This window comes from Fonsecaea pedrosoi (assembly GCF_000835455.1).
Source record: "Fonsecaea pedrosoi CBS 271.37 unplaced genomic scaffold supercont1.1, whole genome shotgun sequence".
In the NCBI taxonomy this organism is placed as follows: Eukaryota; Fungi; Ascomycota; class Eurotiomycetes; order Chaetothyriales; family Herpotrichiellaceae; genus Fonsecaea; species Fonsecaea pedrosoi.
This window is the reverse complement of record NW_013550615.1, coordinates 3,025,082-3,052,872: the sequence shown is the minus strand read 5'-3', so window position 1 is coordinate 3,052,872 and position 27,791 is coordinate 3,025,082. Positions and strand designations below refer to the sequence as shown.

Genomic DNA, 27,791 nt, shown 5'->3' with positions numbered 1-27,791 from the left:
AAGGCAAGATGCTGCGCTGCTTGGCGGGTTGCAAGGCTCTCTTGATGCCCTGTTGAATGTTGGGAATTGCAAGAGTGGTGCCGGTGTATAAGTGGTGGCTGGTATAACTGGGAGCAGCACAAAAGGGCCCGCCAGTGGGCGAAGTTCGCAGTACGAAAGGCCCGCGGGCAGGTGATCTTTGGAGGGGCAGAGCCTGGCTACGTAATAGTCGGGCTGGGTACACCACGTCGGGCTTGGGTCCCGGGCGCCAAACTGATGAGGCTTTAGGCAGCAAACAATGCCCAATTAGAGTGCCAGAGAGGCCTCACCCGCCTGTATTGAAGCTGGTCAGTCGGGCAACTGGGCGCGCTGAAGTTTGCATTTCAACTGGGCAATAAAGTAGTGCAGGGACAGAGAGTTGGTGGAATGAGACTGAGGCAGAAGTGAGAAGTGAGGAATTCCCCCCCTTCTTGATGCGGCGGTGGCTGAAGGGTTCCAGACTATCACCTCGTAGCCCAACGGGCACTTTTGAAGGAGCTGTGGCTAACGAGGCTATGCTCATAGACCCCAATGTCAGACCAATCGACTTGCATAGTGGCTATTCCTTCTCTCTGCTAGACAACAACTGATCGACTGCCACGTCAGCAACCGTGAATGCCATGGACCAAGGGCAATCCTAGCAGTTGAATGGGTTTTGGAGTCTGGAGTTGAGATTCAAGTGCCGTTGCCCACTGTCCAATATTCCCATAAGTACAGAAAATTGAATTGATGGTATCACCCAGGGCTCACCACCATTGCCGCCATTTCTTATAGGATAAGAAGAACGAGAGGGGTGGTACCAACCGGCCTTGGGGTTTTTCTGGAGGACCGACCTTTGTGTGCGCCTTGGCGCAGTTACACAGCCTTGCCAGAAGATAAACAGGTTTCCAGTACAACAACCTACGACCAATCGAGAATAATGAGGCGGACAGATGCATGCTTCGATTCAGCTTCGAGAAAAGCCCCCAGCTTGGCAAAGTCGCCTTCAGCCCAGTTCTCCTCGTATATCTGGTTGCCGCAGATAATACAAGTCCCTGCGCCAGATTACAGGACAGCCTCATGCCTCAAAGAAGCAATTACCCCTGCAGCAGATAATGCCCTGATTTTCGTCACGGCACAAGGGAGATGGACAAAAAAGGTCCCAAGGTCAATAGACCCTTGGTATCTCCAGTGTAGAGATTCCTGCCACGTGCCGATCAATGCCCGGAATTGATTTCCTGTGCGATTAAATTGAACTCTAACCACTAAATATATTCTTTCTGAATCCCCGGGATGGTTATGCTGTGAGTCTCGGATCTGAGTATGCCCAATTCAGACTCTCGAACCTGCCATAAAATATACTCTTCTCTTGCCAGTCTTTTCGGTTGATTCAACCCCCCTGTTCTTTTCAATGCTTGATTTCCCACCGTTTCACCGAGTCCCGCGAAAAGCCTGAGGTATGCCACCAAAATCGCAGCTCTGGTCTGATCAAAAATCTATCAGATGAGATCCTCGGCGCAAACGATGTGTTCGCAGAACACATCGTCCTCGGTCAATGATCGTGTCTCACTTTGTAGTTACGAAGGTTTGCGGATGTTGTGGATGCAGAGACGGGACGTAGATGCTTAAAGGGCTACCTGGGAGAGGATTCGGTCGTATGTCTTGAGTCCTCTGGGTTCACATACTTGAGTTACCGCTTTCTGGTTGCGGTAGCTTTTGTCGGAGGTGTTTCAACTGGGAAATGGAGGAAAACATTCGTACCTACCGAGTAGGGCAAAATAGAGTTGGTGGGCCTGGCCGTTGTTTCCTGCCCCGCAGCTGCACGGAGAAGACCCTGACTTTCAATCGAGGATTTTGGCCTGGATCGGATTTTCCATGATCGCCAATGATGTCACGGGCCGGTTTTTCCTGGTTCGGCTGTCAGCTGAGGTGGAAGGGGAGGGAAGAGGAAGAAGGAAGCCTTGGAAAAGTGCTGCCCCACGGCCTTGTTGCTGGGCTTCTGCTTATACTAGTACCAGTACCTGTACCAGTACCAATGCTACTCGACTGGGTAGTGTGCCAAGTATTTCTTTCTCTTCATGTGCAGTAGTATTGTTATTTCTCGAATTCTAGCGCGCTCCTGCCTATCTGAATATTTGTTCTTGATAGACATACCGCTCACACTATTAATTTGGTTCACACTGAAAGGACTAAGCTACACCCGCTGAGCCGAATACCTAGTAGAACCTATGCTCGATTTCTCCTCTTTTCCTATCCAATTCCCTGATCTCCCGATATCACCCACTCCGGCATTCCTGGTCCAAACTTTAAAATCCACGAGCCTGCCGCCTCCATCAACGCTCTGACTGGTCCAAGTTGGGTTCGTTCTCCCGTGTCTGACTGCGTGTCCCTTGGCTGGGGATGGAGCAGCGGTTGGCTCCTCTGACGTCCTTGGCGGAGGTCCATCTCCAGACGGGGTTTTTATTTTCAACTTAGAGACTCTGCGACCCACCAGTAGCTTTTGGGGATCGTGATCTGTTCGTGTATCGGTCGATCGAGCCTGATCCCTAGCATCATGACCTTGGGAGAGGATTTTCCCTGACTGCCTCAACAGAACTAGCGAGGCCCCTTCACCCCTTGCACTTCTTCACCGTCGCCAGGTCAGCGGTCCTGGCTGATACAGATGCGCGCCGATCACCCCTTGCTCCCAGGAAAAGCTTCGACCTCACCTGTGTCTAAATTTTGCGATACATTGGTGGCATGACGGCATTGGTGATCCCAATAAACCACGGGGGCTGTCTGCGATCGCCTTCCTTCTCTCTCCGCACCAAGCACGTTCCGACGTCTCGTTGGGCTCCTTAATGAAGAGAAAAAGATGTAAATACAACAAAAGAGGTGGCTGATACATCCATGGGTTTTCCAATACACTCGTGCTGCAGGGCCTCGTTGGGCTACGACGCCGCAAAGGAAAATGCTCCCGTCGCGGAGGCCAACGAGATTCGAGGATTTCTCGCATCCCAAGGTCCCTGTGGCTTTTTAGAGCATCGGCCGATGGAGGCTGCATGAGGGCTCCCTCAAGGCCGGGAATAGAAGGCAGTTCTGCAGACTAAATCATTCCTAATCTACCACAACGGGGCCTAAGCTCTGAGCTTAGAGGCTCCTCGGCCAGTCATTGCTCATCAACCCTCCATGGTGGTGCTACCTCCCGCCGCCGCTGACATTGCTCCCACGAGAAGACCCAAACCTGCGCGTGGAGAAGATCCAATTATTGCAAGACTTCGCTAGCTTCAACCCTGGGGCCGTCTGCCGCCATATGCCATTCTGAACTTTTCCATCTGCTCGATCCTCGATCGCGTCCCCCACCGAACGCCAGCAATCGCAAAAACCTGCAAATCCACCGAGATGACCCTCGCGCAACTTCCGGCTCAAAGAATCCCAGCTTTGCCCTCATAGACCCTTTCCTCTGCCCGTGCTCCTACATTATCGACCCTCTTTCTCTCTGCGTCGAGTAGAAAGGGCTATACAGACAATACATACCCTTGATTGTCCCTGTTCCCAAGGGTCCTTTCTCTTCTCGGGATCTCTCGACAGCTACAGTTTCTTCTATACCACCTGCCGCGGATCCCTCTAGTCGTCCATCCAATACCCATCTTGCTATAGATCAATCCTCGATCCATTCGCGGGTGCTACCCTTTCGCCGCCCAGCACATCTCATCCGGCCACTTCCTTGAGCAACGCGGGTGCAACTGTCTTGCTCTGTGTGTGACTGCTTATCGTTCCCTCTGTGAAGAGTGCGACATCCCAAGAGACCTCCGCCTTCAGTCTACCTCCCTCTCCCCGTTTGAACCTTGATTCATCCCAAATCATTCGACATTGTCACCAGCCTTTCCCAGGCGTATGTACCCGTCCCAAGTCTTGTACCAATCCTCGTAACCATTTGCATATTCTAACTTGGCCTGCGCAGTTGTTCTCTCTAGCTCATTTTGGACCAGCGGCCTGTCCGCTGGACGCGTGGTGAGTGCGTCCAACAATGGATGTACAGACGCAATCGCGAGGAGCACGTTTCTTCTCGATCTTGAACGACAACGATTGTCCATCCTTTGTCATCCGCCCGAGACAATCCAGACAGTCTTCTCCAGAGCCAGAGTCCGAGTGTGAACCTCGCCATTCATCTGCCTCTCCATCCTACTCTCCGTCGCAGCGGGAAGAGAGGCCGAGTCTCCTGCGTCAACCAAAGTACGCGAGAGCATCGTCCATCTCGTCCTCGGTCGGCTCGCCGCCTCTGTTGCGGCTCTCGTCAACTTCATCCAAGGGTTCCAGCTTCAGCATGGACTCCTCTCCGTCGCCTGCAACGCCGTACAACTATGTGGACAACAGCATGCTACACTATGACCCGCTCGTGCGCCAAGACCTGGTGGGCTACTTGCCTTCTCCCACCACCATCACCCCATTCCTGGAACAACAATTGATCATCACCCCAAACATGCCCGATCAATTCTCGAGCAAGCTGATGCATCCCCTCACCCCTGCTCAATATCCTATTGTGCCCGCGCCGCTGCATCCGAGTCTCCAAAATCTCCCTAACCACTCAACGACGGCCGTTGCGACTGCGCCTGTCCCACCTCTCATCCCCTCGATTTCTGCAGGCGAACAGGCCAGAACCTCTCCTTCGGGAAGCTCTGGCGCCGCTCCTGGAAAAAAGAACAAATATCCCTGCCCATATGCGCAGTCACATAACTGCCAGGCAACCTTCACCACATCAGGCCATGCAGCGCGTCATGGGAAAAAACACACGGGAGAGAAGGGGGTGCACTGCCCGATCTGCAACAAAGCCTTTACACGCAAAGACAACATGAAGCAACACGAGCGCACCCACAAGGGTATGTCAGCGTCGGGCAGCACGAGCGATGAGTCGACGCGTAAAAGCAAGGCTGCCATCACCAAAGACGCGCAGAAAGCCAAACAACACCACAAGCTGGACAAGATCAACACCGAAGCCAGCCGGCGGTCCAGTTTGATCCATTCGCCATTGTCCGAGGTTACTTCCCTCGCTCCTACAGCTATTGACACTCCCCTCAATGTCGATGAGTCTGCTTTTTATCACGACCCGCCTCAGGTCCTGATGCCCATTCAGACCATCCCAGAGAGTGTATCCCCCGGGTCCCTCTATCCTCCTCTGGGCGATGATCCTCTCCTGAACAGCACTCCCCTCGGGCAACTCCCTACCTTGGGTAAAACCCATGATCCCACCTTGGGGGGCACTGGCTTGTTGCCACCCATGCCACCCACTCTGACTCGGGGGTTCTCAGATCTCGACACCCTCGCACAGGCGGCCGAGAGCTTCGACACGTCCTTCTATCACCCATCCTTGTAATTGTACGACACAACATTTTCCAATCATCAGATTTTCCTCTCATATTGTGATGCCTCCTCGTGAGTGAGGATGTGTATCGCTTGTCTTAATCGATACCTTTGCATAGCGCTGGCGTTTAGGATATGACTACAGGCAATGACGGGGTTTGCCAGATCAAGCGATTCTTCTGTTGCGTTACCAGGGTCGAGCGCATTACGAAGAATGGATTTGGCTTGGACAAGGTATTAGTCCAACGACTTGGGAGGACAAAACACGGGTGTCTTTATTACATGCGTTGATTTGGACCAAGAACACGACAAGGTCACTAGGCAACAAAAATACCCCGGCATATGAAAGGGGTGGGCAGGCGTTTTGTTTTGACAGCATCATTGTTTCAAGTGGCAATCATACTGCCACCGCGTCACCATCGAACAACGCATTATGATATATCCCGACTTTTACGGTTTGTCTCTTTGGCCTTCGCCCGACGATCGGGCCAAGGCAAGGAAGTTGAGGAGGATATCGAAACCCGCGATGGTGCTATTATTGGGGGTCTTGTTGCCAACTACCTGGCTGATTTGACCAGAGGCTACAATGAGCACATGTATTGAGTACTATTTGAAGATATCCTTCAGATTTGGGGTCCCTATGGCTCCAGGTATCTAACACGATGTGACCCCTGTACGATCTGTCCCGTATTCTCTCTTCTTTTGCTCTAGACGCGTGCTCAACAACTTGTCGTTATCTACCCATGGTCATATCCAGTGCGTTGAAGTTGATTCCTATCAGGAGAAGAGCGTGAAGAGATCATTGCCCCTTTCGCCGCTCCGATCTGCATATTTATAGTTTCCACAATCGTGCCGTCCCAAAGGTCGGACGGGGGTTGTCGCTCGCGCACATGGTAGACTTGATTTGATTCGATATACCTTGACCTGAACCCCTTTTCTATTATATTTAATCGATCGATCGAACAACCCGTGCGTGGGTGGCCCTGGTGCATGCCGTGCTGCCGCGCTGCCCCTATTCTCCTTCTGCCCTGTCTATCGAATGTGCCTGATGTGCCCACCCGATGCGATATACCGTGTGTACCTAATGTAGAGGTATATATCTGTGTGTGTGTGTGTGTGTGTGTATAAAGACAATATCCGTAAAGCATGTATCTCCATTCCGGGCGAATAGATTTCCCCCAACCCCCCCTTTTTCGTGCCTGTCTCTATCCCTATCCCTATACTCGGTGGTACATCGTCCTATCCACTCGGTATATGTACGAGGTACACACGATACTTTTGCAAGACCGGGTCGTTGTTGTCCCGAGTGAGTGCGATCGATATTGCCACCCTTTCGATTTCCACATGATAGAGGTAGAGGAAGACGAGACCCTTTGGCCCTCAAAAGGCAAAGGGCGCCCGGGTAGAAGGACATACCATGCCCTTGCCTTGTCCTGCCTTGTCTTGCTTCCGTCTCCTCTCGGCCATCATCAGGAACTTTAGATAGATACCCGCCTACCTACCTACCTACCCCTTTTGGACCTGACGACGTAACAGTACAAGTGTAGCGAATGCGAAGAGGATAGAACATGATTTTGACAGAATTTGTCCCCCGTGCTTGGAGGCAAAAAAAAACCTCCCATAAGCCCATGCACGTACCAAGAAGCCTCCCCCCCCCTCCCTTCCTTCTTCTCCTGAGTCCCGACTATGGTGGAAAATCCTCCCATCTTTACTTGTCTGCAAGAGCCGACCACTTTGTGACAAACCCAATGAAATGCCATTGATGGATTGATATTTGACACGCGCGAAAAGTCATCCTGTTTGGTATTTGGTGTTTTCAAAACCGACTCGATCTGTTGGGGATGTTGGGCGCGAGAGACAGGGCGCAAAAGGTCCCAACTCTACCTCTACCTCTACCTCCTCGCTATTCCCGCCAATCTATGTCACTGGTACTTGTAGAGAATCCCTGGCCATGTATGTATGTGTATGCGGAGGTGACCAGGAACTCCCCCCCTTCCCCCCTTCCCCCCCGAGATGAGCCATGGCCGAGCTGGGTTAACTATAGCTTCGCGCTCGTCGGTCCCACGTATCTTCGTCGCTCCAACTTCTTCAACTCGGCCCTCCGGATCTTGCCACTGATGGTCTTTGGCAAGAAGGCCGCGGGGACAAACTCCATCTTGCGCGGGTACTTGTACGGGGCGGCGTTCCTCTTGCAAAACTCCTGGAGTTCCTTGCGCAACGCGCGCGCCTTGCTCGGCGAGTGGGCGATCTCCCCGGCGGCCGCGTCGGTGAGCACGACAAAGGCCTTGACGACCTCGTCGCGTTCCGGGTCCGGCGAGGCCACGGCCGCGGACTCGACGACGGCGGGGTGCAGCTTGAGCGTCGATTCGACTTCGAATGGTCCTGTGCCGTTTGCGACAAAGTCAGAATGGGGGCTCCCAATCCACAAAAACATACAAAAACTCTGGGGAAAAAAGTTTCACAGGATTGCTGGGTACACGAATGAATGACACCAGGGTACAGAATGCAAAAATGTAGCAGTGTAGCACGAGCAGTGATCGCAGTGACACGTACCAATTCGATATCCGGCCGAGTTGATCACGTCGTCCCCACGGCCCACGAACCAGAAATATCCGTCGTCGTCGCGCGTGGCACGGTCGCCGCACAGGTAGAATCGTTTGCCGTTCGCAAACGTCTTCAGCCGCTGGTCGAGCGCACCGGTCTCCATGTCGATGTAGCCTTTGAAGATACCGAAAAACCCCCCACTGTGCGAATCCACTTGGACGGCCATGTCGCCTTCGACGCCGGCGGTATCGACCTCTTCGCCGTGCGGGTCAATCAGTTTCAGCGGCACCCCCGGCAGGGGTTTCCCCATACTGCCAAACCGGACGGGATTGACGGCCTGGTTGGCGCAGAGGACGATGGTCTCGGTCTGACCGAAGCCGTCGTAGATGGTCATACCGAGGACCTCCCGCCATTTCTCTATCACGTGGGCGTTGAGCGGCTCCCCCGCGCCCGTCGCGTGTCTCAACGTTTTCCTCAACCGCTCGAGCAGGGGACGGTACTCGTCCAGAATGAGTTTCCGATACACGGTGGGCGGCGCGCACAGGGTCGTGATGGGGTACTGGTCCAGCACCGTCAGCGTCCGGACCGGGTCAAAGGCCTCGCGGTCGTCGTGGACGAACAACGTCGCTCCCAGGTTCCAGGCCGAGAAGAACGAGTAGGCCGCCTTGGCCCAGCCTTGTTCCGAGAGATTCCAGTACGTGCACGACGTGTCGAGCTCTAGCCAGTGGGCTCCCGTGAGGGCGTGGGCGAGCGGGTACGAGATGTGGCTGTGGAGCACCATCTTGGGCGGTCCCGTCGTGCCCGACGTGAAGTAGATCATTGCCGGTGACGTGGGCTGTAGCGATTGAGGAACGGCGAAGTGCGTCGTTTCGGGGATCTCGGACAGCGCGTTTGCGAGAAGGACGACATTGTCGTCACCGACCGGTGGAGCTCGTCCGACTTGGAAAATCGTCTTCAGTCGCGGGCAGTTCTTCCGGACCGCCAGAGCTTTGGCCACGGAGACCTCGTCCCCGATGAAGGCGGTCGCGTGGCTCGCCTGGATGCGGTACTCGATGTCCTTGTCCACCAGCAGCGTCGTGCAGGGGCACACGATGACGCCCGACCGTAGACACGCCGTCACTATCTCCCACCAGACGGGGAGTCGTGGTATGATCAAGACACACACGTCGCCCGCCCGGATCCCCAGCGAACCAAACAGCGAGGCAATCCGGTGCGATCGCCGCGTGAAGTGGCGGTACGTGAACTTTTTCTCGACGCTGAGATCTTGGTTGACCCAGTGCAGGGCGTTTTGCGACGGCGCCACGCGCGCCCAGTGGTCGACGACATGTGTCGCGAAGTTGAATGATTGGGGTTGCGTGGAAGGATCCACGGGACACGATGGCGATGGCGACGGCGATGGCTGGGTCATTGCAGAGAAAGAAGTAAGTACTCTTTGCTTGATGAGGTTGGGAACAGGAAGAAGCTGGCTAGGTCGGTGCCTGGCAGTCTGGGAGAATAAGTCGCTATTAGAGTCTTTGGAATTCAAACACACAGCCACAGCACTTGCTTCAATGTATGCCAGGCCAGATACCCTCACGCATCTCCTTTTCTCTTTCAAGTGCGGTTTCGGCGGTCCCTCCCTGGGACCCTCCCATCAAGAATCAGACCATGTCTTCCCTACCCCTCAAGGAAAACCACAGGCGACAGGCCACAGGCCACGATGGCGTGAAGCTCCTCTCCCCAAAGTACAAAAGTGTTTGGTATTGTACAAAGTAACGTTCCAAGACCGTGCCCATGTGGGGTCTCTGTATCCACTTGTTTGTAGCAGCTCGGGATTTGATTGGCTATTCGTCCGCAATGGGGACGGCCTTCACGCGGCTCTCGAGACCATGCCCCCCGGCTCTGTCTGGGGACATGAGAGACGAGATCTCCACGCTCCGCAAATCACGCTGTACGAGGCACGAGTACTGCTGTGTATAGCGAATCTGTCGGTCAAACCATTCGTGGAGACGCTCCAGAATTGCGGGGAGACCACATCCTACACCCGGCACTATCGGGCGAATGAGTACCCTCCCGACTTGAGAACGAGAACTCTAACCCTGCGGTATCATTCATAGTGTGTGTACGCGGGTCCAAAACATGAATCTGCACTTGCACGACTGTGGGACAACGTCACGTAGGAGATGGCACATTCGCCCGGGAATCAAGGGCTCGGCGTTGGTCGAATATAAGATCAGGGGAGGGAGGCCTGGCAACCCGGTGAGCTACAGTATCCTCCTCAACCACTCCCACATCTCTCTCTCTCTCTCTCTGTGTGTGTGTGTGTGTGTCACTTCTCGAGTCGAAGACTGACTTATTTCCCTCCCCCCCTTCCACGTTCCGGTCGTATAGGAGTAGTGAATACTCTCGAATCATTTGCCCAGTTGAAACAACACCATGGACGCCAAAGAAATCAACCCCAGCCCTGTCCCCCTGGGCCGGACAGACACGATCCAAAGCATCAACCTCAGCATGGAGATGTTTGAGAAGCTCTACCTCTCCCCCCAGAACAGGGTCAAGGGCGACCTCCGCAAGACGTTTGCCAACCCGACTCCATTGTGAGGAAAAAAACGCCCTTCTTGCATAATCCCCGTCGTTCCCTCGCTGACCTACGTCTACCTATATCTAGGCCTCTTCTTGGCTTCCTCGTCGCGTCCTTCCCTCTGGCGTGCGCGTTGATGGGCTGGCGTGGCGCTGGCGGCGGCGGCGCTGCCTCCATCGGAGCGTCCTACTTCTTCGGAGGCTTGCTCCAGCTCATAGGCAGCTTCCTCGAGTGGATCCTGGGGAATACCTTTCCCTTTGTGGTCTTTGGCTCCTTTGGTAATAAGTCCCAGTAATATCATATCCCTGGAGATTATTCGCGGTCTCTTCTGACAACAACCATCGTCCTACTGTAGGTGCTTTCTGGCTCGCTTTCGGCGCCACATTGACACCGTACTTCAACGCCGAGGGCGCATTCACCGCCGGTGCCACGACTGCGGCGGAAAAGGCGGCGGGAGCGGCGTCCTTTGAATCGAGCTTGGGTGAGTCTGTTGCTATCGCATACATATATGCCCGGTCGGCCCAGGGAAAACTAACGGGGTCCAGCCTTCTTCCTCCTCGCCATCGGCATCCTGGTCTTTCTGTACCTGATCTGCTCCCTCCGGACCAACGTGGCCTTTTTCCTCATTTTCTTCCTGCTGGATCTCGCCCTCTTCCTCCTCACGGGGGCTTACTGGAGAGCCGCGGCCGGCGATGGCCAGGGCTTTGAAAATCTCGCAAAGGTACGTCCGTCGTCAGACTTTTTCCACACCAAAGACAAAAAGACCACACGTTTGGGGATTCGCTTGATTCGCAAAAAACAAAACACAGAGGCTGACAAAAAGGTGGGCGCGAAATTTTTCCAGGCTTCAGGCGCGTGCGTGTTTGCCATGTGCATCGTGGGCTTCTACCTCCTCTTTGCCCAACTCTTGGAGGCGGTGCAGTTCCCCCTTCACCTGCCCGTCGGGGACTTGAGCCACCTCGTCCGCGCCAGGGCGCCAAAGTCTGCAGCCACGGATGTAGAGAAGGGCGAGTAAGTGACTGGGCGTCAGTTCCCATGCATGCGACGTTGAGGCAGGGACTCAAGAAATGGCCTGTCAACCTCCCCAAGAGGCAGAGGCATATTGACACGTTGGGAGGATGGAGATGGATCACCCGTGTGAATCCTACAACGCTGGAGTCAGGCCGCGCTTTCTTCGATCGATCAAGAAAGATGTTCAGATTTGCGCCCCTAACATAAGAGACTGCAGGTATGGCTAAGGGGAGATGTGAATGGGCCTTCTTCCTCGGAATATCATTACACTTGTGTGAAAAGATGAAAAGTCGTTTAGATTGGACCTTGGGCTCCCTCATCAGCTCTCACTTTTGGGCTCCTCCGAATGCACAGGAGATACATAACATTGAATTGCCACAACTCAGCCCTTGGGACACGCTATGTGCAAATTGCCAATGGGGCCGGGATAGACTGGGTCCAGCTCCACGGTGTAGTGAAATGATTAGAGTTTTTTCGACAGGTCGTGACAGCAGCAGCAGCCTTGAGCGAGGCGAGCTATCAACTATCTCGAAAAGGCTGCACAACACACACACCTCTGACCACGGGCCAACACTTGTCCGGCTAACTTCGCAGAACCGCTAGAGGTCCCAGAGACTGCCAAACCCCAGTGAACAGAGACTGGCCTCGTGGTCAGATATCGCGCCGACCAGATACAGATCCTGGGCCGTGCTGTCGAGGTGGGACATGGAATTTCGGAAAGCCATTGGCGACCCACCGAGCTCGGATTGGACGAGACTGTGGGACAGGCTGGGAGACCACGGGGCCCCCGAATGCGTCCCGTTGGACATGGTCCCGTAGTCGACGAGTCGGTAGAGGAGCTCCAGATCCTGTTGCGTCAGTGGGACGTGGTAGCACGACGGGTCGATGAGATCCCGGTACGAGCTCGCCTTGGAGCCAAAGGCGTCGAGTTCATTCGCCATCGAGGTGGAATTGTGCCACATCAGCGCGTGGCTCTTGAGAAAAGCCACGTTTTGTCGACTCATCAGGAACGCGGCCAAGCGGTCAGGTTCCGAGTCCGAATGCGAGTGTAGGAAATTAATGGATCCCGCCACCAGGGCGCAGTACCCGAGGAAGGAGGCTATGGTGCTGTACCCAGCCTCCCGAGCTTTCTGGAGGGTCTCAGTCAAGATTTTGGCGTGCTTGAAGGAGGCGCCGACGCTGGCGGCGAAGAAGTTGGTCCGGAATTTGGCGTTGCTCAGCTCAAACCGTCGCCGGAGCAGAAATGGGTGGTGCAGCAGGCACTGACACAAGTGATAGAGCGCGTAGGAGAAGATCAATGGGGCCACGGAATGGAGCTCTCTTGCATTCGCACTGGGGTGCATGGCAGAGTAGTCCGCCAGAACTTCTTGGATCGGTCGATCATATTCAAGTTGGACTTCCAGCGACGACAGTCGGGCTCGGATGGCCGAAAAGTCAGACTGAGGTGCCCACGGCGGCTTCTGATCGTCCTGGTCGTACCCTTGCACGATGTAGACGGATGTCCGATGCAGCTCGGCGGCGAGCACGATCACACGTCCCAAGGGCGAGAGGCTGGATGCTGAGACTTCGCTGGTGGCGCCTTGGCTGCTGACTTGGGCCAATGTCAGCGTTGTCTGAGGGTTGGACGAGATGAAGTCCTCCTCATGGCACGGAAGCTGGAGCTGACAGGAGTAATCCTGTAGGCTGGCCGGTCTTCCACGCGAACAAGTGGCGAGTCTGTCGAGTAGGTAGACCGACCAGTACGTTCGCCGCAGCTCCTCCTGTGCGGCGAACGGCAGGGAAGGGTGTGGCTCGAACATCATGCCGAGGACCTGAGCGACCCTAGCGGCCAGGCCGATTTTGATCCAGGCTGATCCGCGGCAAGCTACGCCAGTTAGTTCGGTCGCATTCAGTGGCTAACCCGTGAACGGGCGACGACGACCAAGGCAAAGGAAGGGGAAGCAGGGGTGTAGTTCGACTTACCGGTAAAGTCGCAGATGGAAAGGAGAGTGAGAGCCTGAACGTGTCGGTAGTCGGCGAGGTCGTCGTCTAAACATTGCGAGGCGATCAATCTCCAGCAAGCGCGGGCGTAGGACTGTGAGGCGCGGACTTGTTGACCAGCAAAGAAGGGATGATGAACGAAGCGGACGGACATTGCCAGGACGGCGAGCAGGAGGAAGGTGGGCAACGAGCCATCAGAAACACTTTGCCGAAAGGATGGTTCGTGGAAGAACGAGTATGGCTGATTGTGTGAATAGTTGAAGTAGCTGTCAATGGCGGCCCAAACGACCTCTGGTGATGGCAAGGTGTCAAAGACACTGCTTGGGGGGAAAGCGATGAGTTGGATAAGCAAGGCAGTTTGTCCATGGGAGGGAGATGTTTTGCTCACTCGGTTGTCTCTGAGTCGACAGGACTAGCCCCGTATCTCCTGTGTATATGACCTTATGATTAGCCCCCTGTGACGACTAGGCTCAACCATGGTCAAGGCAGTGGTGGGCCGGGTGTGTGTTCCTCACTCATTTCCGCCAGGAGCAGCTTTGGCCAGGCGAGACTCAATTGAAGTGATCCGGGAGAGGAGGTTTTCCTGAAGGGACTGTCAGCGAGAGCACCACTCTGTTGTTTACTTGCTATCCACTCACATATCCAGGGCTAGCTATCTTGGAAGGAGTCTCGGCCGCCCTCTGGTCATCATCCCAGAGAGGCCTGCATCGAAAGGTTTGCGGGTACTGACACGGTTGACCCAGACGAGTGCAGAAACTGCAGGCTGGTTGTTCCCCATGGCAGCGGACCTTTTTGCGTCTTGATTTGGGTAATTTTCAGTCAAAGAGCTTGCTTTTTTCTTGGTGGCGACTTGGGGAGACAAATGTGGCACGCCACGGCCTTCTGTCGGCCGGGTCACTGGGCTGCTGGACTTACCGGCAGTTCAGGCAGGCTCGTTTGATGCGTTTAGTGGGACGGAAGTCAGTGTCGTTCAGGTCCATTCTTTGTCAGGCTTCGAGCTGGGAATCCGTTCATGCGGTTCAGCGTGTAATGTGTGTCAAGGAAGGTGGGTTGAAAGCCGGGAGTGGAAAGAGATAAAGGACAAGGCGGGGACGGGAGCCACGGGGGGTGGGAATCGTGGATCTGGGGAGCCAACTCGACCCCGTACGGAGTATGTATGTACATGGTAAGAAGAAGCGAGAAGCAGGGACCAGGTCAGCCGGGGGGAAGTCGAGATCAATGTTTATCACGAGAGAAGGTGTTTGCACAGATAATGAACAAACACAAAATGTGACGTGCATAGACGGGCTGACTTGTACCGAGTAGGGAGTGGGCAGGCAGGCAGGTAGGGTGGTAGGGCATTCAGCCAGCAGGAGCGCGCCTCGCTTGCCTGAAAGGGTCTTGGACTGAGAGCCTGGACAACAGACAGACACGGCAGGCCACCTGGAAGGCTTAGGAGTGACCTTTACGTCCCCCCTGCCAATTCTTCCAGGGGCACCAAGGGGACTTTACCACAACTAAGCACTCCAACCAAGCACTCAGCTAAGCATTCCTCTCCCCAGGTCTCCCCCTTCGACGCGGATGATGGCTACACGCTCGCTCTGGTGACACCCGTTCCCCCTCTCTTCCGCGCTTCATGCTGAATGGCCCTGGACCAAGGGATCTACCTGGATGAGAAGATAGTTCGTATCCTCTGGTAACTTACAGGTCGGGATATAGTATGGTATTTTGTAGGTAACTGGGTGAACGAGTTGTCCGTAAAGCCATGCACATGTTTACGGCGAGTGAAAAAACTGACAACTGAAAGCCTCGGCGCAAAAGTCCCTGACTGTGCGCCAAGGCCGTCCCCACCCATGCCTTCACTCTCTCTACTGTACAGGTGCAAGTACCCGTCTGGGTGCCCGTTGCCGCAGCGTGGAGTGATCTGGCTGTCTGGTATGCTCTGGCCAAGAGCTACAGAGCTACAGAACAACACCGTAGAGTGACGAATTTCCTTCTGTCTAGAATCATAGTTTCGTTCGTAGTCAATTTACTTCACCAATAATCGAGTCTCTCTTGATTTATCCGCTTTATGTATAGTTCTGCATACGACATATCCCTCTCAGTTTCCAGTCTCAGCTACTTCGTCTCCCACTGCTGCTACATCAACCAAGTGAACCACCACAGGTAAGCAAGGAGTAGGTCTCAACCTCGAGCAAACGACCCAATTCCCAAGGTCCAGTGTCCACGTCGTCGACGCAAAACTCCCAACCTCTCATTGTGATGCCCTCTCTCTCCCTCTCTTACACCTTATCAATGTCGACGGCGACGACGGTGTTGTCCTCCGTGATGGCCAAGGTGCGAGACTGGGTGGAGTACTTGACGGGATTCTTGGCTTCGAAGATCTTGTCCAGTTCCTCGAGCTGTAGACAGGTCACAAATGTGATTAGCATTCAATATTTTTCCAAAGTATCAAGCACAGCGCACGGGGAAGAAAAAAAAAGGGGGGGGGAGCATAAGAGCGAATGGAGCATGTGTCTCGACTCACAGTGCGCTTCTTCGTCTCAGGGAAGAAGAAATAGGCCAGCACTCCCTGGACAAAGGTCCAAACCACAAAAATGATGTACGTCTTCCACTGGATCTCCTTGATCGCCACGGGCCAGGCGAATTGGTTGATCAGACCAGCGGCGTTGACGAAGAAGGACTGGAAGGCCATACCCTTGGCGCGGATCTCAAAGCTGAAGACCTCGACCGGGTACAGGGCCTGCAAGGGTGTGATGTTGAACGAGTACCACGCGCCAAAGATGAAGATGAAGGCCAGCACGGCGTTGCCGGCCGTCTTGTTGCTAAAGACGGCGTCGCTGTCGTCCACGGAGCCCGAGACGAGCGAGTTGGCCAGCGTCCCAGCCGAGGCGGTCATGCAAACCCAGATCACAGACACGCCAAAGAACCCGGCCAGCATCATCTTGCGGCGGCCGAATCGCTCGACGAAATGCGCGCCGAAGACGGCGAAGCAGAACTGCTCGACGCTGTAGCCGAGCTGGACGTTGGCTTTACCGATCGAGGTGTTGACGCCGGCCGTGTCGAGGACGGCGGACATAAAGTACGAAAGAGGACCGTTACCGCACCCTAGTTTGAAGACACGCGTCAGTGGACCAGCAAAGGTAGACGGAGGCGAGTGTCCTTACATTGTGTGAATGCAGAGAACCAGCAAGCGACCGCGGTGCGGTAGAGGCTCGACTTCTTGTTGAAGAGCGCACGGTAGTCCCACCAGCGTTTGTCCTTGAAACGTCAATCCGTCAGCTTTGCTGCAAGACCTGAGAGCCGAGATGAAGGGAAGAAAAGACTTACGGAGCCGTCCAACTCGAGATACTCTTCATACTCATTGAGCTGGAGTCTGACCCAGGCGGAATCGGGATTGCCATAGCCGTGCCACTTGGTGAGGATGTCGTGGGCCTTCTGGCGCTTTCCACTGGCATATACCCACCTGGGAGACTCGGGCAGGAAGAAGGCGAAAATGGCAATGAAACCTGGGAAGACCATCTGCAGCCAGATGGGGATGAGCCAAGAGTTGTTGCCTTTGATGTTGAGACCACCTCGCGTCGCGCCAGAGGACAAGATCGAGCCGGCCAGCCAGGTGGTGTTGCAGAGACCAGTAATGATACCACGATACTTGGGATGGGCTGTTTCCACGATCCAAATGGGGCCGGCTGCTGCGGCGATGGTGACGCCAAAACCCAGGACGAATCGACCGCCCATCATCTGGCCCTCGGAGGCATTGGCAGAGGTCAAGCCCTGCACAACGGTGCCGACGATGATGAGAATGCTACCAATAAACATGCCCACGCGGCGTCCCCACTGATCAATGCAGGGCCCGACAAAAGGCAAGGCAGAGACACCACCGATCTGGTACATGGAGGTGATGAGACCTGCCCAGATACCCTTGTTCTCCCCATGGAAGTGCTTGAGGAAGTATTCCTTGTTGTTGAGCAGTCCACCGAACAACATCGTGTCGTAGCCGTTCATCGTCTGGCAGAAGAAGCCAATGAGTAGGCAGGCGAACAGCTGCAGAGTGCGCGGGTGCAACATTGGCACATCTTCCCGGATCAAAGCCTCATTGAAGGCCTCGCTGCCTCTGACTTCCTTGACCGCGACGACCTGCGACACAAGATAGATGTTTAGTCTTTCGTTCTATGATGGGCAATAGGAGGACATGGTATGTTCGGTGAGTAGGGAGACTCACATCTTTGCTCTTGTCGATTGAGCCAATGCGCTCCACGGTCTGCGCCGTAGGATCAGAGATCTTCTCTGGAGAAGCCATCCTGTAAGTCTGGAAAACCCTGAAAGGAAGATTGTCAAAGAAAGTGATTGTGTCTCCAGAGTGAGAGTTGTGATGGTGAGACGAAGTGGACAGGGAGATGAAGGGTTATTTAATCTCTATATCCACCAAGACATGTTACCATATTGCAGCGGAGCTTCACAGTCCACCGTTCCTAGCCTGGTGTGGTTGATGGTGTATGCGGGATGGTCAGACCATCAGGTCGTATCGAACCTGGGCACCTGGGGTAGGAAGAAAAGCCTCCCGACATGAAGCCGATGAAGGAGGGGAAATCTAAGAGGCCCGATTGATTGCCACCACGATGCTAAAAGGGGAGACGCTCGTACCCAAGACTCCTAGCCGCCTTGAATCCGGGGGGGGGGGGGGCGCGTTAGGTTTCCTCGAATTTACTTGCGGAGTATCCAGACGGGGGTCCCAGAATTCGAAGGGTGTTCGGAACTTTAATGCAGGTCACTTGGACCAACTGGTCGCTGATTAAATCGTCGGTTAGAGCCTCCAATCCGATTCTTTGCATACCGATAGCCTGATAGCTGGAGCTAGGAGCTTCTGTCTGGTTTACCAGTGTTGCAAAGCGAGATGGGTTCAGCGGGCCGAAGACGAACCTTCAGGGCCTCGCATTCGCCAGATTGTAGTTGGCTTGTCCGGGCGAATAACACCAGGAGTTTCGCGCCCGAGGATCAAGCGGGCAGGTCATGGGCCTCTCTCGCTTCCTGACCTGGCGGAGTTGGCGATCTTGGCTGTCCACGGCCATTCGTCAGGGTTGCATTGAAGGTGAGACGAATGCCAGTCTAGAAGGCTGACCCTTTGTTCCTCCAGGCTCTAGCGGCGCCATGGTCGAAAGAAGTTTCTCCCTCGAACCTTCATCATCTTCAGTCGACACTCTTCGCTTTGTCATTGGCGTGAGATTATGACGGACCACCAAGAAGCGAACGAGTGCCGTCGCGTTGTCCTGCCGAATATTAAGCGGTAGAGCAAAACTGCCAACTGTTCCCGTGGAATTCATGGGGCGAACACGAACGGTGCTGTCGCCAAGTTCTTGCTTGTGGCGTTGTTGATTATAGCATGGAAGCTCTTGGGGCTTTTTCGTGTTTTCCACATTCGTCCACGGTCATGCCCACGGTCGACGCCAGAGCTGTCAAGTCTTCCTCTTCTTTGACCTGCTGATGCAAGGTTGAACTTCGGGCCACTCCTTGCTGGTCTCATTACCGAGTACAGAGACGGAGAACGGAACACTCCTTGGCCTACCTGCTGCTTATAGAAACCCTCGTCTCTGTACCGTGGTTACAGGACCCCAACTCCAAGTCTGCTGAGCACTGAAGATTGCAAGTCCTCGAAATCACAACTTGGCACTGGCTGATCCTCGGAATCCAAGCTGCATGGCTTGTTAAGATTGGAGTCTTGTACTTCAGCCTTGCGTGGTGGTGAGGTCTGTAACCTCCTCTTCTACTGGCTGGTCACGCCTGTCTCGAGAGGTTGATTCTGACCCTGAACGCCGGCGAAGGGAGCGCCATCGCATAGACTCGTTTCGAAACCCTCAATGGCCGGCACCCCTCGTTGCGCTTTTTAGCCACGCTACCGGAAGAAAGAAAGCAAGAATTCCAGTTACCGCATTGACTTCGGCGTTGCGAATCCAGGTCCGAGGGTCTGTTGGCGGTGTTTAGTTTACTGATTTGATGCCGCCATGTCAATTGCCTGCTCATCTTAGTGTGGCAATATAACAAGCCCATCACGCCAACGTTCAACCCGTCCCCGGTTGTCTGAGTGGTCGACTGAATACCTGCCCTATACCCAGCCCATGGAATAGTTGACTCCACAGAGAGCGTGGCTCTTCGGGCGATTTGGAATGTGGTTCTGCCACGCCGCTTGGCCTTTAATGGTAATCCAAGCCCATCAACCTGATTCTGATCTTGACGCATTGAGCCATGCTTTGGTCTCTTCGTGACTTGCAGAGAAATTTAGGTTGGACAACACCGCCCCTGATCGAATTCCGGAGCGGGATTCGCCTCAGAGTTCATGTCGTGCCAACCGGTTTGAGCAATTATACAGACGACACAACTGCCATCAATTGGATCCAGCCGCCCAGACTTTCTGACCTTCTTGGTGGCTCTTATGATCTGCATTGCTTGCTTTCTGTTTTTCCTGAATCGAGACTTGCATCGGGCTGGGCAATCTCGTCCTGGTATTCTATCTGGTGGATGGTGGCCGGGGAGCCGCCGATGACCCTCAACGAAGCGAGCAACCTGGATGTCTGAACCTCATTTCTCCCTAGCTTGGCCTAGGCCCTGCGTCAGGTGTCGCTTCTCACTCGCCACAGGATCTAGACCGGGTTTGAGCGCATGTCGAAGAGAGTGTTCTGCACAGCATCAGGCGATCGAGCCCAGACTCTAATGCTGGTAGATGCATAGGTCAGACCAGGAAAGCGCCACCTCCTGCCCAGCTCCTACCAGCTCCTGAAGATGGTTTGCCACTCCGTTCGTTAGACTAGCAGCAGCCGTGTCTCACCCTATTGATTTGCACTGGTCAGCGTCTCCCGGGATATTGGCGGGGGAAAGGAGTGATGGAGGCCGTAGTTACCATCCCAGGGCCACGTCTGTCGATCGGCGTGTCCTGCCCTCCCTGATCTAGAATCCCAAAGACCATCTGAGTCTGTGTTCTCCGCCACCCTTCCATTTCACCGCTGCTGCCTTCATCGCCACTTTGTGATGCCAGAAGGTCTTCAATCCAGTTGGCCAGACTTGCAGACAGCTCCAGAAGTTCTCCCAACGCAATGTGAGAGCGTGAATCCAGATCGCGAAGAGCGTTTACCTTGAGATCGACTGAGGCCTTCGACACCGTCGTTATTTGCAGTCCCAAGAGTACCTGGCTCGAGACCAGCCTTGGCCAGGTAAGGTGTTCCCTCATGTGAGTCGGTGTAGTTGTTTCGATTGCGCAAAGCCACTCAGTCATTCTAATCATCTTTGAAACACCAAGTGAACGGTTGAATCCTGCTGCACGGTCCCTATTCATCCCCCCGCTGGTCATATCAGCCACGAGCATAGCGATCAGTAGCTGGATACCAATAAAGAAAGCCCAGAGCAAGAACGCCGCCTCTCTTACTGCATCCGGGGCCAAGATATCTTTAGCTTCAGCAAGTTTGAACCAAACAGCGTAGTAGCTGAGAAAACGGTTATATCCTTTCGCCAACGACACTTGAAACCCGGCAAAGGTCGAGCTCAGGGCTTGAAAGAGATTATGGCCAGTCCCTGCGTGTTCAACAGACTCATGAGCGGCAAGAAGTGATGCCATCCCCTTCTTTATCAGCAGCCGAAAACGAGAGCCAGAAATCCGACTTGCGGAACCGATTCTGAGCAAGACTGTGCGTCGGATTGGTGCTCGATTCAGATTGCGCGAAAAGTCGAAGACGGACTGTTGTCCTTCAGCTTGAATACGACGTGTAATGAGAGCACAGCCTCGTACGAAGGTTGTAAAGTCGACCGCCGATCCAGGCAGAAGCGCAGACTGAAAGGCCAAGGAGTAGCAAGTTGCCAGCATCACATCATACTCGGTTGCCGAGTGATGGGATTTGGCGAATTCATCCTTGAGTCCAGAGATTGCACGGCCCTTGTGCAACAGTGCAGTGTACTTATCATGATCGACGCCGGTCAACGTTTCCATATGCGAGGCAGCCAGAGCCAATAAAGCATTCATCAGATGCTCTGAGTGAAGACTGAGTTGAGGTATGTCTTGCGTCCAAACCGACTTCTTGGTTAGAGGCAGAGGCAGGTATGCGAAGCAGAGAAAGTGGTGGAATAACCGCAAGTCGTGCAGGGTGAATGATGCGGAAACCATGGATATTTCGGTCGTCGGCTCTAGCGATACACGCCTGATACCCCTGGCTTTATCTTGCGTCTTGATCCGTCTTTTAATGGACGCTGGGTATTGACAGTCTTTTCCCTTGGAGACGCAGTTGCCGCATCGAGGCCTCTCCTCGCCGCACTTGACATGACGGGTCTTGCATGTATAGCAGCCCGCACGGGACTTCTTATGAGCTTGACGGACGTTTACCCCGTAAGGGACAATGGTCAAGTTGAGGGATTCTTGGTGACTCGCCATCTCGTCTGCGTGTTATCGTCCTTGTTATCCAGGGAGGTGATCTTACACCGGCTGTGGCATAGTGAACAGCGCGGGAGAATTATTGACCATTGAAGAGTATAGAGTATTACTTAGATTTCAAGACTGAGAATTCATTTCATGTCATGTCTGCTCTGTAAGCCAGCGAGGTATGCGCTATGACTAATTTGGTATAGTGTTATATTCAGATACCATTGACTTTTTAGGATTAGCTCCTGCCCCACCTCCTTCATCATTGGACAGTGACGTCGTCAATACCATCGATACTTCAGAGTCCTTCTCTTGCCACAGCCAACTTCATTTTTGAGCTCTCTTTTCAGGTTGCTGTTGTTTCCTCTGTCTATTGAATTGGTTTATATGCTTTTCTACCGTCTCATCCACCGACATTTGACGCGTTCTGTGAGCACAATGAGCTGGATGGACTCCTGGTCAAGGCCGGGCAAGCATGCGGCAGTACCACCACCATTCTATCTCACCCAGGGAGAAAACGTCCCTTACTGCCGCACGTGCGGTAGAGTCATAAGTCAGCGCAACTCCGCGGTCCCCAAATTTATCACGAGAACTTTAACCTCTGACAGCGCCAAGGCACCCGCAAGCAGCTACAGAAAGGCCCAAACACGATCAAATACTGCTCCGACCGATGTCGAAGTCGGAAGCCAGGTCCCGCGGACAAGAAGGTGGAGAGGGTGATCGTGGCTCTGTTGAACGCGGAGGAGGGATCCGGGATCGAGAAGACCGCCGCTCGAGCCAAGGTGACCAAAGGAGACCGACGGGTCATCGTGACCTGTGATGAGATCGAAGAGGCCGTTTTCGGTACGAGACACGATCCCACCAAAACCTTTGGGCGCAAAAAGAACCGTGCGAGCCGTGCGCTGCAGGACGATGGTGAATGGAAAAGTGTGGACATGGTTGAGGATCACGAAGCTTCCTCCGATCAGGATGTATCTCCAGTAGAAGATGGTCGTCAACGAACTCGTCCGCAGATTCGCCCGCCCCAGCTAGAGTCCGACGTCAACGGGAGTATCGGGGGAGAGAAAGGCTGGGCCGAACGTCACTCTGAAACACCTGAGGAGTACGAAAAAAGACTGGAGGGACAGCAACGTGCCGAGCAACGCGAGATGGTCCGTCGAGCTGCAAGGCGGGGGGTCGTGTTCGGGTTTGATGTGGATTTCTCCTCACAGCTGGATGTTTCAACACAGCAGGCTAAAGGAAAGAAGGCCGTGTCAGGTAGGGATGGGAGCACGACGGGGGATCAATCGTCTCCTCAACTGCGACGAAAGTGTGAAGCCTTGATGAACGGTTCGGTGGTAGAACCCAGTTTTGCCAAAGGTAACTGGGCTCTCCGATGGAGGGAGTAGGGCTGTCGCGGTCCCAATATCAACCTTGACCCAGCTCGCCCTTGTCTCGATTGAGAATACCAGCGACGGGCTTGAAGCAGTGATAATCAAACCATCCTGATCGAGTCATAGCAGGCGTCTTTGGCATTTACGCCTGCTCCCTGCTAAAGGCGAAGCCCGCGGCCATCTGACCATGAGTTCGAGTTAGGGGATATATCGCTTAGCCCAATGAGAAGGACAGCTGGGGACCTAGTCGCGGAAACACGTATATGGTTTCGTGGATGCGGATGCACGGTAGAGCCGACTGCGAGCGGACAGAGGCAGAAGTATTTGTGGCAAGCACCTAGCAAGGGTATTTTTGGCTTGTTGACGGCAGGGAACAAATGATCTGCGCCTCAACCAGTCGAGCAGACCGGTGTCACATAGCAGTAACAGTGATTTATAGACAAGGCGATGAAAGCTGCACAAAGCAATCAGTGATTCCTCACTCTGTCGTGAGGAGACACGCGAGAATGGTCCAGGGAAGAAATAAGACTGGGTTGATTTGCTTTGTGTCTCTCTTCTCGATGCTTTGCTCTGGAATGTTCTTGATTTGTGGTAGCCTGTACACTGGCCAAATACATACATAGATACATACCTGACAGAATGCGCAACCAGGGCATGTGTTGAGTAGAGAGCTCAAATTCACCAACGTCCTGATATATATACGCTCACTGGCCACCTCTGATAGCCCGTCTTAGGGCATCATCCTACCTTTGGAGATGGGAACGACAAAATATCCATTCTCGTTTCCGAAGAACTTTCTTCTCAGCGCCCCTTTACATATTGAGGTGAGCCATCCCTTGCGCCGGGTATCGGTCGCCCTTGACGGGATTCTTCTTCAAAATCTCCGCAATCTCCTTCATCTCGTCGTCGGAGAGATCCACGACCGTGGTGTTCTCGACGACGCGCTCCGGCTTGGTGGCGCCGGGGATGGGGATGATGGTGCCCAGTGTCATCTGCTCGCCGTTCTCCGTGGTGACGGTGCGGCCGCTCAGGCAGCGGACCCAGGCGATGGCGATCTGGGCCTTGGTCACGCCCTTTTTGTCGGCGAGCTTCTGCACCTCGTCCACGATCTGGTTGTTGTACTCGAGCACGTCGTCCTGGAATCGCGGCATGAACTTGCGGATGTCGCCCTCGGGGATGTCGGCGTTCTTGCGGATGGTCTCGCCCGCCAACGCGCCGCGGCTGAGGGGGCTGTACGCGACGATGGGGATGTTGAGTTTCGCGCAGGTGGCGGCGACGCCGTTGCGCAGAATGTCCGTCGTCCAGAGCGACACTTCGACCTCGACGGCCGCGATCGGGTGGATGGCGTGTGCCCGCTCGATGGTGCCCGCCTTGACCTCGGAAAGACCAATGCCACCTATTTTCCCCTCCTTGACGAGCTGCGCCAGGGTGCCGATGGTCTCTTCAAGTGGCGTGTGCGCGTCGAGCCGAGCGCACTCGAAGATGTCAATGCTCTTTGTGCCATCGAGGACCCTGAGGCAGTCTTCCACGCTGCGCCGCACGTTTTGGGCCGATCCGTCGGGCTTCAGCCCGCCCGGGACAAGGCCGCCTTTGATGCTGAGCACGACCTTGCCCGCGTCTTCCGGGTGTAGTTTGAAGTACTCGTGAAGTAAGTGGCAGGAGTGCCGCTCTGGTGTCCCGTACAGTTCACCGCCGTTCCAGAAATTCGCGCCCTGCGACAGCGCCGTCTCCATTGCCTTGAAGCTGTCGCTCGCCGGTTGTGCATTGTGTCGCCAAGTCAACCCCATCATACCATAGCCTATTGGCCCGACGGGCTTCCCGAGGATCCTGATGGGAGCGGACATCGTTTGGAACTGCGAGTCGACGAGGTGTATGATGTTGGAGAGATCTCTGGAAATTGCAGCCTTTGAAGAAGGCAAGTCGCGGCAATGTAGAGGGGGAGGTACTCGCTACGGATTTGGTCTAAAAAGGCTTTCGCCGACCAGTGGTAGATCAAATACCGTAAATGACGTCGATTGTTTGGGGAGATTGTCCGTTTGTATTGCGATCTAGAAGAGAGATAAGAGATTCCCGTCTTGACGGTTGCCTGGAGAAGCGCGCCATGATGGTGGTAGTAGTAATGACGTTAGTACATCGGATTAGGTGGAGCAGTGAGAAAGACGCGGTAGAAAGGCTCAAGACAATCAGGCGGAGAGGAGCAGCAGCTTCAGCAAAGTCCGTCTCTCCATATATGCTCATGTCAGAAAGAGATCAATGTCATTGTACTATCCTATGGAATACATCTGGGTTCTGTAAAGGTAACTATTTGCAGGAACAGAAAGGTGTCGCAGACTGTGCTCGGGGCAAAAAAGAAGAAAGGAATTCATGTGGTTCATCTCATCCCACGGTCAAATCCTGGCTCAGAGATGAAAGAAGCCTGTGAGTTTTGTGTAATCCAAAGAGACCCCTTTCCCTCGACAGCCACGTCCTCGTCCATGCCACTCCAATTCATGTACAGGTCACGATGTTGTGTAGAGCTTGGTTATATCCCGGTACCAAAGAAAAGTCGAAGAGATGGTGACCTCCCAAAACAAGGCAAGAAACGCGCTGGCACAAACCACTTTTCCCTCGTTGCAATCCCATCCATGGCAGCCATCAGGCCCAGTGACCTCAACCGAGGAGTTCCTGGCTCTTGTTACAGTCTTCGGGCATCAAGCCACGCCTTTGTGCATTGATCATGTCTTCGTTCAATTAATGGAAAACAGTGCGCCTGTCATGTCTTCCTCGCCGAGGCCATTGGGTATAATTTCTATGCTTGGTGATGTTGATGCTTGTGTTGCCAACAACAAAAAGGAACGACTCCAAAACTTTCCTGCGTCATGCTTGTTACCAGTCTGTCGCCGACGTTGCGGTCGCAATCCTGGAAAAAAAAAGATCGAGAAACTCGTCATTCTGATAAGGGGTATCGTTTGACCACCGGTTATCTTCGCACAGCAAATCCGAGGTAGAGCCCGCGGTTACGCCGAAGTCCTAATATCATTCAAATTGCTCATTCTGCGTATCGGTAACAGTGTCGCTCAGGTTGATGAGGAGTTGGGCCAGGCATCGCTTGGTGGCGGCATCGTCGCGGAGGACATTGGAAAACGTCGCATCACGAAGCGGCTCAGGCAGGCACTGTCGCAGCGCTTGGCGGGCTCGGTTGTTGTCACTCAGCCTGGGGGTTTGGGTCAGAAACAAGCGCTGAATACCACACCGTGCGACTGAAATCTCACCTCAGGAAGCATCTAACCACGTGTTTCAAGAGCCGTACAGTCTGGGTTTCGACCAACCCAATAACCATATTGCTCAGAACGGTGCCGACCGCATAGAACCTCTCATAGGTGGCACAGATATATCCTAACCCTGTGTCATCAAGCAAAATCTTCTGGACGATGAAGATGGCCACAGTTTTGGATAGTTCGCTGCCCGTCTCCATGATGCGCAGGCAGAGGGGGATTATCTCTGTTGTCAACAGAAACGTGATTGTAGGGGAAGAGTTGTTGGTGTTCCCGTGGGCCCCTGGTGTGCCTGCCGGATTCATTGAGACGCCGGATGAGGGTTCATTCTTGACTAGGGCGCCAATGACACCAAGTGACGTGAGCCGTAAATATTCGAACGGTCTTGACTTGGATGTAGTATTGAGGAACGGATAGAGAAAGAGTGGAATGTGCGCTGACGGCCAAAGTTAGCATTGAATTCGCATTCCGAGGCCGGTGAACTGCTTACCGTTCAGAAACAGGCCCCTGGTTTCGTTGTGGCTTGCCACGCATTGAAGCAAGGCCAAGGCGTTGCACACACGGTTGCTAGCCGCCGCAGTGAGCTGACTTGGGTTCAGCAGCGGGTATACTGAGATGATCTCCTGGAGTAGACTGGTCATGACGCCGAAGCTGTGCCAGAGGACCAGCGCGAGCTCTGGAACCTGCTCCCGTTTCTTGCTCAGTTCCATCAGAGCTCCTTCTCTTCTGTTGGGATCCATCAATTCCGCCACCCATTGTAACACCTTGCGATTCTCTTCTGACAGTTGTTGATCCATGCCCGGCGTTGCCTGTTCGTTCATCGATGTCAGGGACGGGCCCATAGCATTCTGCGCGTTGTCGGCCGTAGCCTGGCGGTTTGTGTTTTGCGCATGTGAAGAGTTGTGGTTGGGGTTGACCGCGAGTCGGGAGTAGTGTTGCTGCTGAGCCGCGGCGGCGGCAGCAGCGGCGGCGGCCTGAGCCTGCGCCTGTTGCTGTCCGTGGCTCAGGGCTTGATGACTCTGTTGTGGACCGTTGTGCTGCCAGGAGGATTGGTCATGCTGGTTGTATTGTTGCTGATGCGAGTAAAGATGCTGTGTCTGAAGCATGGTGGTCAGAGGGTCGAGTTAGGGTCAGGCTAAAGTCATTCTTCAGGTCGAAAGGGTGAGGCAGTAAAAATGTTGGAAATCAAACGACGGTGACGGAGACCGCAGTCCAAGTCACCGAGCAGATTCGAGGACAATGTGAGTGACTAAGATCGGAAGTATAGAGACTGAAACTCGACAATGAAAGGGATTCGACGCAGCAAAGTGCAGAGCGGGGAGCGGGAACGAAATAATGAAATCGGCCCCCTACTT

General features: G+C 54.2%; 9 protein-coding genes across 9 annotated transcripts; 3 read left to right on the top strand and 6 right to left on the bottom strand.

Moving 5' to 3' along the window:
• Positions 1-4,006: 4,006 nt before the first annotated feature.
• Positions 4,007-5,350, top strand: Z517_01100 (uncharacterized protein; the record flags this gene model as incomplete). The annotated part of the gene is made up of 1 exon (XM_013434062.1): positions 4,007-5,350. One exon carries the CDS (start codon positions 4,007-4,009, stop codon positions 5,348-5,350), a length of 1,344 nt encoding a protein of 447 aa, XP_013289516.1.
• A 2,025-nt stretch (positions 5,351-7,375) lies between these two features.
• Positions 7,376-9,289, bottom strand: Z517_01099 (uncharacterized protein; the record flags this gene model as incomplete). Its single annotated transcript, XM_013434061.1, has 2 exons — positions 7,376-7,719; positions 7,891-9,289. 2 exons carry the CDS (start codon positions 9,287-9,289, stop codon positions 7,376-7,378), a joined length of 1,743 nt encoding a protein of 580 aa, XP_013289515.1.
• A 1,007-nt stretch (positions 9,290-10,296) lies between these two features.
• Z517_01098 (uncharacterized protein) lies at positions 10,297-11,456 on the top strand (the record flags this gene model as incomplete). Its single annotated transcript, XM_013434060.1, has 5 exons — positions 10,297-10,457; positions 10,529-10,719; positions 10,797-10,922; positions 10,987-11,162; positions 11,286-11,456. The coding sequence occupies 5 exons, from the start codon at positions 10,297-10,299 to the stop codon at positions 11,454-11,456; spliced, it is 825 nt and encodes a 274-aa protein (XP_013289514.1).
• Positions 11,457-12,051: 595 nt separating this feature from the next.
• On the bottom strand, positions 12,052-14,412 carry Z517_01097 (uncharacterized protein; the record flags this gene model as incomplete). Its single annotated transcript, XM_013434059.1, has 6 exons — positions 12,052-13,316; positions 13,415-13,749; positions 13,821-13,859; positions 13,948-14,015; positions 14,071-14,134; positions 14,348-14,412. 6 exons carry the CDS (start codon positions 14,410-14,412, stop codon positions 12,052-12,054), a joined length of 1,836 nt encoding a protein of 611 aa, XP_013289513.1.
• Positions 14,413-15,693: 1,281 nt separating this feature from the next.
• On the bottom strand, positions 15,694-17,711 carry Z517_01096 (uncharacterized protein; the record flags this gene model as incomplete). The annotated part of the gene is made up of 5 exons (XM_013434058.1): positions 15,694-15,813; positions 15,939-16,519; positions 16,579-16,672; positions 16,742-17,581; positions 17,634-17,711. The coding sequence occupies 5 exons, from the start codon at positions 17,709-17,711 to the stop codon at positions 15,694-15,696; spliced, it is 1,713 nt and encodes a 570-aa protein (XP_013289512.1).
• Positions 17,712-20,249: 2,538 nt separating this feature from the next.
• Z517_01095 (uncharacterized protein) lies at positions 20,250-21,821 on the bottom strand (the record flags this gene model as incomplete). Its single annotated transcript, XM_013434057.1, has 1 exon — positions 20,250-21,821. One exon carries the CDS (start codon positions 21,819-21,821, stop codon positions 20,250-20,252), a length of 1,572 nt encoding a protein of 523 aa, XP_013289511.1.
• Positions 21,822-22,247: 426 nt separating this feature from the next.
• Z517_01094 (uncharacterized protein) lies at positions 22,248-23,197 on the top strand (the record flags this gene model as incomplete). The annotated part of the gene is made up of 2 exons (XM_013434056.1): positions 22,248-22,362; positions 22,425-23,197. The coding sequence occupies 2 exons, from the start codon at positions 22,248-22,250 to the stop codon at positions 23,195-23,197; spliced, it is 888 nt and encodes a 295-aa protein (XP_013289510.1).
• A 797-nt stretch (positions 23,198-23,994) lies between these two features.
• Positions 23,995-25,026, bottom strand: Z517_01093 (uncharacterized protein; the record flags this gene model as incomplete). Its single annotated transcript, XM_013434055.1, has 1 exon — positions 23,995-25,026. The coding sequence occupies one exon, from the start codon at positions 25,024-25,026 to the stop codon at positions 23,995-23,997; it is 1,032 nt and encodes a 343-aa protein (XP_013289509.1).
• Positions 25,027-26,197: 1,171 nt separating this feature from the next.
• Positions 26,198-27,542, bottom strand: Z517_01092 (uncharacterized protein; the record flags this gene model as incomplete). The annotated part of the gene is made up of 3 exons (XM_013434054.1): positions 26,198-26,375; positions 26,434-26,872; positions 26,927-27,542. 3 exons carry the CDS (start codon positions 27,540-27,542, stop codon positions 26,198-26,200), a joined length of 1,233 nt encoding a protein of 410 aa, XP_013289508.1.
• Between the last annotated feature and the right edge of the window lie 249 nt (positions 27,543-27,791).